Here is a 15,590-nt window from a genome sequence, read left to right as displayed (position 1 = left end):
CCATAAAAGATGACATACTTTCCTTTTTAGTTTGTCCCACAAAAGATGTCACATTTCCCTTTTTGGAAAAAGTTCTCTCTCACATGAATATAAAAATTATATTTTCTCTCTCCATTTAACACACAAAACAAAACCTCCTAAAATCCCGTGCTATTTTCAAAGCATGCCAACTTCTCTGGGACGGAGGGAGTACTATTTATAAAGAATCCCAAATTTTTTCTTCGATCCCAAAGAATCGAAGTAGAACAATTTAATATATATGAATATTAATTTTATTAAAATAAGATCATGTGCCACCCATAAGAGCATCGTTAACAGAGAGGCGGAGAGTGATTTGGAGTCAGACAACGTAGAGTGGCGTTGCCAAAGGTGTGCAGCCGCAATCACACCTTGAATGGGAACCAAACCGGGCGCCAGGCATGGTCCGGTGGAACCCAGCAGCGGTGTTGCAGACCCCGCACAACTGAATTGGCCTAAATTAGCAACGCAAGACTCAATCAACCCAATAAATAGCTACTATATATTACTATACTTTTAGGTGGTGTTCGGTTCCTAGATAAAATAATACCAAAATACAATTTAGGATTGAGTTGTGAGATTATTTTAGTCATATGGGTTAACTATGACTAATTATCCATTAATGATTAAATTGTGGGATTGAATCTCATGAACCAAACGCACCACATGTTTAATTTAAAATACAATCTTGTAAACTAAACACCCCTTAATCTTATTCATCACATATGCCAAAAGAAATGCCCCTAAATTAGCAGCTTCATCCCTATTTAAAAGCATTTAATTTGTTGAGTTCTAAAATCACCACCTACCTCTAGTGTATAGTGCACAAGTTTCCTTAGGGGTTGATGGGAAGTTGAACATAAATATTAAAAATCGAAGCTATAAAATCATAAAATCAACTGCTCCACTATTTAGGATATCGCTTTACAAAATAAGTACAAATTTCAGTAATCGTTAAAAATATAATGAAAAAATAAATTAATTAAATTGATACTCCTACTAGATTTGGAATAGGGAATTAGGTTTGAATGAAATGCTAATCTGACAATTAAAAATGTGATTTATGGCATAATTTGAGGTATAAAATTGGACTAGATTGCTAAAGCCTAAATGACTGATTGAATAATCTTGATTTCCTTTTTAGCTGTGATTAAGTATGCGGCTTAAAATAAGGTATAAGTATTAATTACGGGAAAGATTATGCAATTTATCTCAAAGAAATTAATCATACCAATATACAGTATATACTCTACTTACTAAAGTTAGTAGGTTTCCACATATAGGGCCAAGAAAAAAATACCAAAAATACCAAATTTTTGGTATACCGTGATTTTCGGTACGGTATGATCTTTTGTAAGGTAATAGTATGAATTTTCATATACCGCTGTATACCGTTGAATAATGAAATTATATACCGTAAAATATATATATAATTATATATAAAATATATTTTATATATTTGTAAATTATATGAACAAAATATATTTAATACAGTGTATTTTTTAAATTATAGTAAGGTATACAACAAAAGTATGGTATACCGAACTTCGATTTCGGTATACCGAAAATGAGGTACGATATCGGTATAAAAATTCACCATACCGAAAATAAGTTATACCGAAGTTCGATACACCGAAAATTTTGGTAAGGTAAAGGTATGGTTTGCATATCGAATTTACGATAAGGTATACGGTATGGTGGTTTCAGTAAGGTATACCGTACCTACCCACCCCTACATAAACCACACATTTTTATTTGTATTCAGTTTTTTTGGAAGAAGAAAATGAAAAATGAAAAATGAAAACTATTTTTGTTGTATTGATGACGATGATGATTATTTCAGTTCAGGGTATCATCGTAGCAATCGAAACTAGAGAGCAATGTTATAGACGTTGTATTAATGATTGTGGAATTGCACGAGTGACGCGACGTCAAAAATTGTGTAGTCAAAGATGATTGTGACAGCAAACCTAAACTTATGTGTTGACCAGAACTTGACTAAATTTCGTAATGTAAATGACGATTATCCTAAGTTTAAATAAATAATGTGACGAAGTAAAGTTTATGTCGATAATTTAAAATCTATTCAACATTCAACCAAAAGTACTAGAAAAAGGTAGATATGGCATTCCAATCCTACAAATTTTCGGTTGTGATCCCATCTGCAATAATAATCTTTTTTATCTCCTATTTCAATGTGATCCCATCTGCAACATTCCTTTTTAATTTGTCTACTCATAAGCAAGAGAGTAAGGAAAATTATATTTAATGCCTAAGAAAGAAACTACAAAAGTATTTTTAATTTGAGATTATTTATCTGCAATAATTTTCCTTTTTTTCAGATAAATGTTTATAAGTATGTTATTTTAATTTACATAACAAATGGCTGAATTTGGTCAAAGTACTTTTAACGGCAATGATAATGTATTAATAATATTAGTAATCTTTAAACATAGAACGTGGGTTGATGGGAAATTAGTAAAAATTTATAATCGAATCTATAAAATCATAAAATCAACTATATAAGAAACCTCGATCGACAATGTATAGGATCACTTTACAAAATATATAAAAATTTCATTATTCGTTAAATAAGAAAATTATTGACATATTTCTTTTTCTTTTCTTTTTTTGCATTAATGACAAATTGAATATTTCAGAATAATTGCTATTTGCCGATTCCTAAAATGGCAGCTTTATGTATGTCATCTCAAAGAAATCTAAAGTCAGTATATTTTCAACTATATATATCTAGCCTCACACAACCTAATGTGATCAACACATAAACACCTAAACATTTTTATTTATAAATTCAGTTTTTTCCAAAAGAAGAAAATAGAAAATGAAATCTGTTTTTGTTGTTTTTATGATGGCCATGATGATTGTTTCAATTCATGGTATGGTCGTAACAAATGAAACTAAAGAGGAATGCTATAAACGTTGCATGGATGAATATGGAATTGAAGGAGTCGATTGCATCAAAATTTGTGTAATTAAAGATGATTGTGACCACAAACCCGCCGCCGCCGTTGCCAAGTCTCAGCCGTCGTCGTCCTCCGCCGCCGCCAGTGAGTTAGACGTTGCTCATTCACTGCCATAGAAGTAATGTACTAATGTTTAGCATACATATTCTCAATAACTAATAATGTACAAGTGGATGTTTGGCTAAGCTATTATTTTCGTGATGAATTATTAAAAATGGACTATCGGATATTTCAATAATTGTTTTCATATTTATCTACATTTTAGAAGAGTCCATTTACTAATTACTAATCGAGTTAAATGAGAAAATAAAGATAATTAATTGACTTTGAAAAAGGATATTTATGAAGTCGTTGTGACATTGAGATATTTTCTTATATTAATTCTTGCTATTTTTGATTCATTTGTTTTAAGAAATTATACAAATTGACTAATAACAAAACATATAATATGAATGTCAAATTAAAGATTGACTATAGTTTAAATTTGGAGGAATTGCTTAAGCCTTAAATGAACCACTCGACCTATGGAAAAACTTTTTGACAAAGTGGCACTATCTTGACAAATTAAATGGAAAAATCCACATCCAAATTAGACCATCACTATATATAGTAAATTGCTTCATAGGTATTTATATATGGAAATTACCTAATTATATTTGGACTGATATATTTAATATGTATACTTATTTAGTGCAATAATAAAATTAGACTATTAAAAGCGTGTGTAGTTTATAAGGTCACTTAAAAAACTGCATATATTAATATTATTGTATGTAAATGTTAATTATTATATAACTGAATAAATAATATTCAAATGTCAATTTAAATGTATTGATTAAAGTTGATATACTTCTTTTAACTTTAAAATCAACTAATAATCTAACTATTCTGTTTAAAAGAATATAAATGAATTGCCTTTGATAATAATTTTCTTATTTTAAAATTTTTCGATTTTTGACATGCTACCACGAAAGATAAATTAATTAATATGCTAATAAAAATTAAATTATGATCATGCATTTTGTTTGTAGATAATTTTTACTTAAATATATGTAGTATTTGTATACAGGGGTGCACTAGGGTGCCACTATAGTTAAAATAACATCATACTGTTGGGACTACCGCAGCGGAAGACACGGAAATCAAACAGGTCCTAGAACGGATCTATTTAGGTGATTATGCATTCGACTCCAATTTCATGCAATAAACATAGATCTATAGATATAACATCAAATAAACACATAATCATGCAATTTGATGTAGATTCGATTGTTACCTCTTCTTGATCCATCATAGGATCGAAGTTGCTAGCTGCACCACCCGGAGATCCTTGGTTTATCGACCGTGAATCTTCCAACCTATTCCCTAGTCCTTGATTCTCCATCCGTGTGGGCGGATCTTAGATAGTCAAAATAGTCTTGATGAGATCTAGGAGGAACACTACACCAAACTATCTATCTCGATTCAATTCTATGGATTAGAATGAACAAGACAAGATCAAACCAAAAACCCTAGATCTCCTTGTTCTATGGCTCGAAAATCGAGGCAAGAAGGAGAGAGAGAGGCCGAGTGATCGGCGGCTAGGGTTAGGGTTTAGAGAGGTGACTTGTGGTGTGCTAGGGTTTCCACATCTCATCACTATTTACTCCATAATGGACTTGTTGGGCTAGGTTGGGGATCCATGGAATGACTTAAGTGTTGGGTTCACCCATTAGATAAATTACTAATTAAATCAAATGACCCATGATTTAATATATTATCAATGGAATATTATTTTATTCCACTGAAGAATAATATTGCACTCCCACTTAAATCACCAAATTACAAATAACTTGGGTCCATTTTATTTTATAATATTTCCCGCGTTTAAGATTATCTTGATCCATCAATTTAATTCTTTTGTCTGCTATGTGACTAGAATTAAATTAATTCTCCAAAGAGTTTTTCTAGTTTGAAACTTTATTTATTATTCGTGGAATAAATTCCAACTGCGCAGATTTCTGAATAATAAATTCCTCTTTCAAACACCTCATTGGGGATCACCCTTTTAGGGATTTAATCATACCACACTGGGCACGCGAATTCTATGAAATAATATTCCAATACCTTCATGTTATTCAATTACTACCACCCAAGATATCATGAACTTGAGTTACGTACAAACTCTCACATATTGATAAGTCAAAGTGGCGTTTGATTGAATAAACAATATTGATATTAATATCATAGACTAGAAAATACTAAACTTTCTTGAAATATATTCTTTCAGTAGATAGCAATAAATAATACATTTCGGATTAGATCCTTTCAGTGCTTTACCACACCGGTGTTACTAATCTCATCTTAGGTAAGAGAGAATTATCACAAACACCGCAACCGTTCCAATAGGTAGTCAAAGCCTATCTAGGTTGTGAATACGTTTTTCTTCTTACTAGATCTGGCCAAGTCCCCTACTGGAAAACTCATGAGGAGATTCATCGAATTTCCCTACTTGACCTTCTTAGTAAAAAGCCTTAGACTTGTTTATCATATTTCAATAATAAACCATTTATATTATATTATTTATTCTCATAAATAGGTAAACAAGTGGATGTGGCGTTTCTCGTATACATGCACAAGCTGACTGTACAAAGGCATGTACGCTCGAAGCATCTTTTAGTATACAAACCCCAACACATACCACCAATATCCACCCTTAGATCCGGAAATCCAACGCTCAAGATTTAATTTCGTGAACAGAATTGAGATTGCTGTCTAGTGTATACCGAATTGTTGTCGGGGTCATTTTAGTCATTTCAATCAGATTCAAATTAGGGTTACCCCCAAAAATACCTTCATTCTCCAAATTCGCCTCTCTCTCTCTCCCCGACTCTTCTCTCTCTCTCCCCGACTATCCAAAATCTCTGATCAAAATATCATCCCGCCGCCTCCAACTCTAAATCCCATCGCCTCCGCCTATAAATCCCGCCGCCTCCGCCTCTGCCTCTACACCGTGTAACTTCAATTTCCAGCCACGACTACACGGTGAATCGCATGATTTAGGGCTAATTTCTGGAATTCCGAACGCCTACAACAAGTAAACGGTGAAAACAGTTCACAAGGTATGTTAATTGGATTCCGTTTAGAGTTGAACGAAATAGGTTTCCAGAATGTTACTTTGTTGTGAATGCAGATTTATGTATGTGTATTATTCATTCAATTGATGCCTTGTTTAATGTTTCGATCTGAGGTTTTAGTCTGTTTTTGGTGATTTTTGAAATATTATAGCTATTTGCTCCATGTATGAGGGTTTTTTGACACGTTGTGACGGACTATTGTGATTTTTTGTCTATTGGATTAAGTATTGTCTATTGTGATTAAGTATCTAAATGGAAAGCAAAAAAGGGATATAATTGACTTGAGGTTTGGGGCACTTCTGAATTTCAAGTTAAATTTCATACCTCCAAAACTGGGATTCTGGGTTGCATCATACTTCAATCCCATTGCTTGTGGGTTACCTATAGGAGGGTCAGGGACAGAATGCAGGCACATCGACGAAGTTGATGTGCATCTGACGCTTGGCCTTCCTAAAGGAAGACATCGTATTGAACGGAAACTCAGGAAGCATGATTTGTCGTGGATGGAAGCCGTTGCAAAGTCTCTTAAAAAACCAAGGAAAAATATATATGTTGATGACATTGCCATCCTGATGTTGAATGAGGTAGATGGTGGTGACCAATTCAAGAGACTGTTCTTGGTACTCATGGAATACTGTTTTATAGAGACCCCAGCAGATGGACCTGTTATCCCAAAGATCCTACATATCTTGGATGATTTGTCAATCATCCATGAATACAATTGGTGTGAATACGTCATCACTGTTCTGTTAGATGTGCATAACAGATGGTTGAACTCCTACAGCAGATACTACACTGGTCCAATAGTTTTCCTTATGGTAAGTGTAACTTTCTTACAATTTTTTTAAAAAAATAATATACTAAAGTTTTTTATGCTTCTGTATGTCAGGGATGTTATGTGGACAGGATGATAGTAGGAAGAAGAACAGTTGAACGACGTTTCCCATCAATTAACATGTGGGAGTTGGAGGCGTTAAAAGCAAGAGAAGCCCTAGAGATCAATGCTGGTGGATTTGGGTTGGGTTACTATGATGACCGAATGCCACAACAACTTGTTGATGATGACAAAGCATTAATCCGAGCGCAAGAGCAACAAAGCTTGGATGAGTTGAATGATATGGCTGGTCTTTCAACTTCAGCAGAAACAAAGCAGCAACACAACGAGGAAAGAGAAGCAAGGAAATTTACTGCTGATGTCTATCGTGCTGGAAATCTTTTGGCTGATGGAATATTCAATTTTGCTGCTACGTTACATGCACCACCAGAGCACATACGTGAAATGAATAGTTTTAAGGTAGCATCTTCAGCGGGGTTGATAATGCTGACTAATGGAAAGAGAGAGAAGAGATGGATGAAAACAAAAGATCAAGTTGAAACACTTGCTCAAAATTTGGATGACGAGGATCTGCAGAATCCTGACTGGATGGTAGCAATCGAAAAAATGATGAGTGCTCTAGATAAAAAAATTGAATTGGAAAATTATATGCCTAATTGGAATCTGTTTAATGATGATGACAGTCAAGTAAGTTTTTCTTATTGATAACAATATGTGGTTTATTTATATTGTATTTGAAATTTCACTACACTTTTGCAATTGGAGATTATTCGTAATGATGGTTTTATGGATATGCAGAATGTGCAAGCACAAGGTGACCAGTCGAGAGGTGAGAAATCACCTGCTGCAGATCAAAGTCGTGGAAAGGAGAAGATGGGTGATGCAACTGAAGCAAGAAAGGAGCCTTCACAGGCTACGTGCTCATCGAGCCCAGCTGCAGCTACTGGAATAAATGAGCCTTCAAAGAATAAAAATGATAGTACATCAGCTCCTGCAGAGGTATGATATACATTGCATAACACAGTTTGAATTTTTGCAGATTACTATATTATATATTTCACATTATAATGCGTTTGTGTTTGTGGCTATTGTAGAATGTCTGTGAAGAACCTTCGAAGCCTACACAAGGAGTGGAACCTGCAGCTTCAAAGGACACGCAAAAGGCTAGTGTTGCATCGAATATGAATGATCCTTCCAAGGAAAAGGAGGAACAAGAAAATAATGCATCTTGCCAAATTATACTATACATTCTTAAGTTTAATAACTGTAATATTGTTTGTTGTAATTTCCAACAGGGACAAAAAAAATCTCCACCCGTGACAAGTCAAAAAATAAAGTAAGTGATGCAATCAAATCTCCTTATGTTGTGCGTGCAGTTACGATGTCAAACAAACTGACAGGGGATGAGAGGGAACTGTATTTTTGGATGATGAGTACTGAAATCAATGCCACGTATGTTTCGTATGAAATTATTTTTAATACCAAGTGTTTATTCAATAATTGTACAGAATGATAACATCCTAAATTTTGTAACAGGGAGCTGATTGTATTCAACATCAACAACTTCAAAATTACTCATGCTCAACTAATGTCAATGCTGCCATATGAAGGATCCATGTTGCAGTCATAGATGGGTGGAGTTGTTACTTAAATTTGAATGAGAATTTCAAGTCCCGTACATCACCCAACAGATTGTTTCTGTCTACTTTCCCCTCTGTATGTCTCAAACACTTAATGCATATTAGACTTCTCATATGGTTGTCCTAATTCTTATTTTCTTTGGCTGCAGAGTGGTACAGTTGTGGACCCAAAGACTGATCAGACAAAGGAGGTCTTTCATGAAAGAATCATTGATAAGCTCAAGTATATCCAAAACTTCAAATGGGAAAATTACAGTATGGTAATAAACTATCAATACATTGAACTACAATATGTTTCTTAGTGGAATGCAATTAAATATGTTCATTGTTATGCAACAGGTTTTTTTCCCTATATATACAAACGACCACTACTATGTGGTTTGTTTTGATTTCTTGAAAGCAACAATCTGCGTGATAGATAATGTTAGATCAGAAGAAGCTGATGTTGGGGATAGATATGGCGACCAAGTCTATAGGTTGGTAAGCAAGCAAGACTATATATGTTATTATGCAATATACATTATATAAATATGCAAATCTCATCAGCTTGACAATTCTTATTTTATAAATTGCAGATAGATTTCTTTGTCTACACTCTGGAGACATGTGGTTGTGCTAGCTACGGTCGCATGCTCCAAAAAGCAAATGTGAAGATTCTAGAAATGAAATGGACTGCTAAAGAAGATACTACAGATTGTAGCCTGTATGTATGGAGACTTATATGGGCATGAAGGTCACTGACTGGAAATGTGATCTGACAAATAAACAATCAAAGCCTCTGCGGCTTCTTCGAGCCAAATATTGTATAGCAATGCTGTATAACAACAACAATAGGGCCTTCAGGTGTGTGTCAAGACTTGCCTCACATCTGCATACGAAGGAAAAAAAGACAAGACCGATTGATGTGGAGAATATGGTAGCGGAGTACAAGAACAAACCATCTTGGCGTGCCTCACAATGAAAATAGGGTCTATGGCTGCTGCAATGATGAATGAATGTTTGAGTGTTTGAATGTTTGAATGACTGCTGCAATGAAGTCTTGGATGTTTGCAATGAAATCTTGGATGTTTGAATGAACATGTGCTGAAACATTTGGTTTTATAGTTTTATTTTGGGGTAGAAAATGTAACTGACTTAATTTGATTTGACTTTTTATCCATAATTGTTTTGATGGCAGTTACTTATAATATGCTTGCATGCTTGAGATTAATTACAGGTCATATCTCTGTTCAGTTTTTCCCCAAATTTAGGGCATTTTATGAAAAAATATTGGATTTTTTATATTTATTAGTTTGTGGGTGTAACAGAGTTTTTAGGACCTATTTTGATTCGAACTCTGAGATTCAGTTAGATCATGGAGTTCTATTGGGAAATTATTGCAGTGTAAATGTCATGACTTTGCACAAAAGAAACTTAAAAGCATCTCCTGGTTAATGAAATTAATGGAATTTGAGTGAACATTTCTTTAAAGTCAAGTGATGATTACCAGAACATCATATCTTCCTAGCACTTGAAAGCTAATTATGCTTTGGTTGTAGAGAATACAGACTTTTAGGGTTGTGTACCACCTAGCTATAGTTTCGTTCTATTAAACTACATCAGAAAGAAAAATTGTAACAATAATATGTAAACTGCAACATTGATGTGGTAACACCGCACCATTCATTGAATAAGACTGCAATATAGTACTGTAAAAATTTGTAATTAAAAAAGATTGAAGTTAGACTATTTACTGAAATAAAAGGCAACTTGGAAACAATAGTATAAAATTAATAGTAATGAAGGAATAGAAAGAAGAAAATAGTGTGTCTGCACTCGTTTCATTAGACTGCAATATATCTACCCTAATACTGCAATATCTTCTGTATAAGACTGCAACCTGATAATGCAAAAATGAACTAACAATTTTATTTTCCCTTTTGTCGACCACAGTTCCTAGAGTCATGGTGACCAAATTCGCCACATTTTTTACACTGACGCAATGGTTTGCTGTTCAACTTTATAGTCTTTTCCTTCGCGGACACCAAACGGCTTTTAGAATCACTTTTCGAACCTTTGGTGGACACAACTGATGGTGGCTGTACTCTAACCACAATTGGCTTACTAGCAAAATAGAAATCTTTAACATCCCACTTTTTTCGAACCCTAATTTTTGAGACGTGAAAATTTTTGCATTAAATGTTTTTAATGCTATGACATATGTGGATTAAATTATGAGTGATTATTGCATGACTCTTGTGACCTAATTGCGAATTGGAGTTGAATAGTCAAACTTGTTGAATATATGACGTGGCTATTGAATAGTCAATATTGTGGGAAATATGACGTGGCCGTGGAATGGTCAAAGTCGTTGGAGAAATGTGAAGTGGAGGCGAAATTTGAATGGTGGATTTTGTGATGCGAATATGTGAATATTTTGATGCGGGGTGAAATAATATAGTGGTGAATTATTTTCCTAAGGGATGAGTGAGAATTAAATAGGAGCATTAATTATTCACATGGAATTTTCGACCCTCCTATTTATTGGAAAGAAATCCTATTTTTCTTGGATTAAATTATTGCTTGGGATGATTATCCAAATTAAATCCAAGGTCCGATTATTCCTATTTATTTCATGAAATTTTCGGCCCTTATGGTTATTTCGTGGAGATTTTCGAAATCTCCTATATTATGGGAGAAAGGATTATTTTATTTTATTATTTGATCCCTTGTTTATTCTCTTCCATAAATAAATTCAAATATCCTAGCATATCTTGTCATATCTTCCCTTGTTTTAATTAATTCCTTGTGGAGGGAATTGAAATTTGCGCCACTTTCTACTAATTTTTTTGGGAGAAATATTATTATTCTGCTCCGTGATATTTTATTCTACTCCGTAAAATATCAAATTAAATCATAGGCTAATTAAATAGCCTAAGATTTCGAAATCCCCTTATTTCTCCTAGCAAATCACGCCAACTATAACCACCATATCTCCTCAAATCTTTTATTTATTTAATTATAGGATTATATCTTGCACTCTATAAATACATGAGAAATCCTAAACCCTAGCATCACAAAAAACGCCCCACTCCCCCAAAAAATCTCGATCTCTCCTTCTCCCCACTCTCTCAAAACTTTCTTCTACTTTCTCCATTATTTCTTCATCTTTTGGAGAAGAATTGAAGCTGAAATTCAAGAATTTGTTGAAGAATCAAGATCCTACTTTGTTTCTACCGTTCATTCTATCGAAAAAGGTATTTTTATTTTGATCTTTTCTTCATCTACCGATTAATCGGTGTTCTTGAGTCCACATGCATTTAGATTGAGTGAAGGGGAAATTAATTGATGAATGAGATGCACATGTGTGCGGGTGTGGGTGTGAAACCGTGTGTGTGTGTGAAACCGTGTGTGTGTGTTGGTGTGTGTGTTGGTGTGTGTGTGGGTGTGTTTTGAAAACACTCATGCGTGACACGATTTGATGATAAATCTGGGGTTGTTGTGCGAATGAAAGCGATATGATAATCGTACTTTGATTTTGAATGGTGATATTAAAACTAATCGATGGGAAAAAGGGAAAACGTGGGAACATGCATGATTTTGATCAATGATTGAGACTTACTTGTAATACATAAATTAAAGGTGACACCTCGCGTTCACGGAGTGATAGCATGAAGAAGAACATACTTGTGATCTAGGAATCGAGGTGGGCTTTATTCTTAAACTCTCGCTTGTGTTGCAAATTTATGAAAGTGGAGCGATAAGGGTGGATTATATTGTTATGCCATGCCTATGATTATTTTGGATATTGTGTGTGCCTGATGCCTAGTTTGCGAGTGCGCTCCATTAGGCTATAGGGCTATATAAACGAATTCGGGTCTGAGTAGGGCCGCAAACCCTACCAGGCTAGTGTACACGGGAGATCGGGAGCCGTCCTTGCTAGTCGGCGGGTCTCGTGGGCGAAAGTGTGGCCACACTTCGTCGCACCATGATATTGTTGATTGATGAGAAAATGTGAGGTATTGTTTGACTGGCCAGTCCATGAAATATAATTGTGATACTCGATGCTATTCTTTAAATAAATGCTAAACCTCGAGTTCACTATGGTAAGGGTGGCATAACTATTAAAACGTTTTGGCATGAGTCCACTGAGTATGTTTAAAATACTCAGCCCTGCATGTATTTTCCCTATGTGCAGGTTGAGCAGTGACGAGCGGGTGGCGGTGTTGAGCTAATAAATTGAATAATGATATGATCGTTTGAAACATCAAGTGAAGTCGTGTCTTCATACATGTTCTTCACTTTTCTCTTGGTTGCTTCCGCTAAACATGAAACTTAGTATCATTGTTTTTGAACTATTTCATTATTGCTTAGAATATCGAGACACAATGCGTTTTGTTGGATTTACATTAAACCCTTGACCTTTGAGCATAGTTATGATATCTATTCATCTTTTGATTTTTCTTGATTAAATCGTTGACTTATTGTTTTGATAGTTAGTTAAATACCTTGGTCAAATCTTATTAAATAAAATCCTAGCCTATGTCTTTATTGCTTGTAAGTCTGCCTTAGTAGCAGTCGCCGTATTTATTATACCCTAAAATGTCGGGCTGTTACAACAATGGTGCAATGCATCCACTATCTCACGTTGCACTCTCTTGAACATGTGATCAGTGTACTTTGTTGCAACATGTTTTTCTAATACCAACTGACTGGAGAACGGTGGTATAATAGTTGAATCCATATAATCTAACTTCGAGCTAGAATTTATCTGTGCAGCCAATGCATGATCAAAATTAATGATGAACTCAAATAGATTGGAGCGAGGTCTTGTGAATGTTTTATAGAAGTTATTCTCAGACTCGGAAACAGATGTCGTCCTAATAAGAGACCCCATGAGAAAGTCTCTAAAATAGGCATGGACCCACATTTCTCTATCGTCAAACATTGTTACAAACCACTCGACATGAAGAAGCTCATAACGCTCCATTATCCTCATCCATGAATCTTCAAACTCTTCCGGCTCTAGAACCTCAGACCACACACAAGCACTGATCTCTTTTTTCAACTCTTCATTTTCTAGAGATCTCCTTGGAATTTTGTCGGTAAGTTTAAGCATAATGTGCCACATGCACCATCTATGCTTTGTATCCACCAAAACATCACGAATAACAGCTCTCATACCTCTATCTTGGTCAGTAACAATCATCTTAGGAGCTTGACCCATGGATTCCAAAAAATGCTTGAAGAGCCATGAATAAGATTATGTGGTCTCATTGGATAAGAGTGCAGCTCCAAATGTGACTGGCTTTCCATGGTTATCCTTGCCCGTGAAGGGTGAAAATATCATGCAATACCTGTTTCATACATATAAACGGTAGACTGCAATATTAGAGTCCAAAAACTGCAATATAATACACAATAGACTGCAAATATTAGAGTCCTAATCTACAATGTTATCCAAACAGAAACCTAACACATGGAATGCATAATTTATATATAAACGAACAAGGCATTACCTATTGGTATTGTATGTGGAGTCGAAGGAGACAACATCACCATACAGTTGATAATTCCGCTTAGATATTGCATCGCACCAGAAAAGCGCTTTTAACTCTTTTGAACTCCCAAGCTGATAGTGATATGTGAAATCAGGACATGCCTTCTTTTTCCTCGCCATTTCATCTAACAACATTTGTGCATCAGAACCTTCGACATAAGTTTTCAGACCTTGGACATAATTCCTAAGTTCTGCCACGGTGATTCCCACAGTGTCATAGCCGCCCAAGAACTCATTCAAGAATTTGAATGTCATGCTGGGTCCAATATTGGCTTTCGTGCAGTCACATATGAATCGCATGTGTACTTCACCCAACCTACGATTAATATGCATGTAACGTCTAAACGGAAGTTCAATCATACTATGAGTATGAACTTCCACAAATTCTTGAACAACATAACCCACAAATCCAACCTCAGATACATACTTGAGTGATATTCGCGCCCTACATTCACACCTTTTGGATGTGCGTCTACGTTTGGTTATAAAACCCTCTTGTGCATGCATCTCATCCATTTCAATCCTCACCTTCAATCCCTCTATGTTACAAACAAGATATTGCCATTTAACAACATCTCTAGTAGATTTGATTCCACATTTACGCACATCGAAACCAGTTTCACGCCCATAACCTTCATAAAAGGCAATACCCTCATCTAATGAATGGAATTTCTTACCAACATAAGGACGGAGTTCGTCGGGGCATGCTGGCACACATGCAACTGGATAAAAAGATAAAACATGAGGCAAATTAGTTAAGATACAATTGACTGCAATAAACAATTAGGTGAAGAGCAATGTGATACACATAAACCAGCAACTACTACAAACTATACTAAACAGAATCAGAATCAGCAGAAACAGAGTATTGCCATGAAATCATAGGTTAATACTCTGCATTACGCTTTATGAAATCGAACATTACTCCTCTACCAATATTGAACAGAAGTAGAAACATACTCTACTAAACAAGTATTCATCGAAAACTACTCTTCAACCAGTATTCAACATAAATAGAAGCATAATTCTTCAAACAAAAGATCAATAATCGTCAAAACAGTAAACAAATTCGCCATCACAATCGTCTAATAATTGACAATTATTTTCTAGCTAAACATGTCGATACTCACCTTCAGGAAAAACATCCAAATCAAACTTGATGATCGAGTCGCCCATATTCTCATGAATTTCAGAAATCTATGAAGAGAGACAACGATTTGGAGATTTCTCGGTTCTCAAATTAGGACTGAAATTGAAGATTCGGAATCCAATTGCAGAAAACGAATTGTGGAGAAATTGAATTGCTGAATATGGATCAGAATCAAATTGGATTTAGGATTGAAAAATGATTTCGATTTACAGAATCTGGATTGAATATTGAGTGAAATTGAGAATCTGGATGGAGAATTCATCGATCAATTCAGCGTGAAATTGAAAATTTCCAGCAATGAATTGAGA

General features: G+C 34.8%; 2 protein-coding genes across 2 annotated transcripts; both read right to left on the bottom strand.

Annotated features, from left to right (window-relative positions):
- Window positions 1-13,169: 13,169 nt before the first annotated feature.
- LOC148923430 (protein FAR1-RELATED SEQUENCE 5-like) lies at window positions 13,170-13,799 on the bottom strand. Its single transcript, XM_089061492.1, has one exon. It carries the CDS (start codon window positions 13,797-13,799, stop codon window positions 13,170-13,172), a length of 630 nt encoding a protein of 209 aa, XP_088917618.1.
- A 36-nt stretch (window positions 13,800-13,835) lies between these two features.
- Window positions 13,836-15,308, bottom strand: LOC125206461 (protein FAR1-RELATED SEQUENCE 5-like). The gene is made up of 3 exons (XM_048105711.2): window positions 15,263-15,308; window positions 14,092-14,854; window positions 13,836-13,929 (listed from the first exon to the last, which is right to left on the bottom strand). Exons 1-3 carry the CDS (start codon window positions 15,306-15,308, stop codon window positions 13,836-13,838), a joined length of 903 nt encoding a protein of 300 aa, XP_047961668.2.
- Between the last annotated feature and the right edge of the window lie 282 nt (window positions 15,309-15,590).

The sequence above is a fragment of the Salvia hispanica genome, chromosome 6, assembly GCF_029641045.1.
Source record: "Salvia hispanica isolate PSC_SH4W2 chromosome 6, Shi_PSC_v1, whole genome shotgun sequence".
Taxonomy (NCBI): domain Eukaryota; kingdom Viridiplantae; phylum Streptophyta; class Magnoliopsida; order Lamiales; family Lamiaceae; genus Salvia; species Salvia hispanica.
This window is presented reverse-complemented; position numbering and strand designations above follow the sequence as displayed.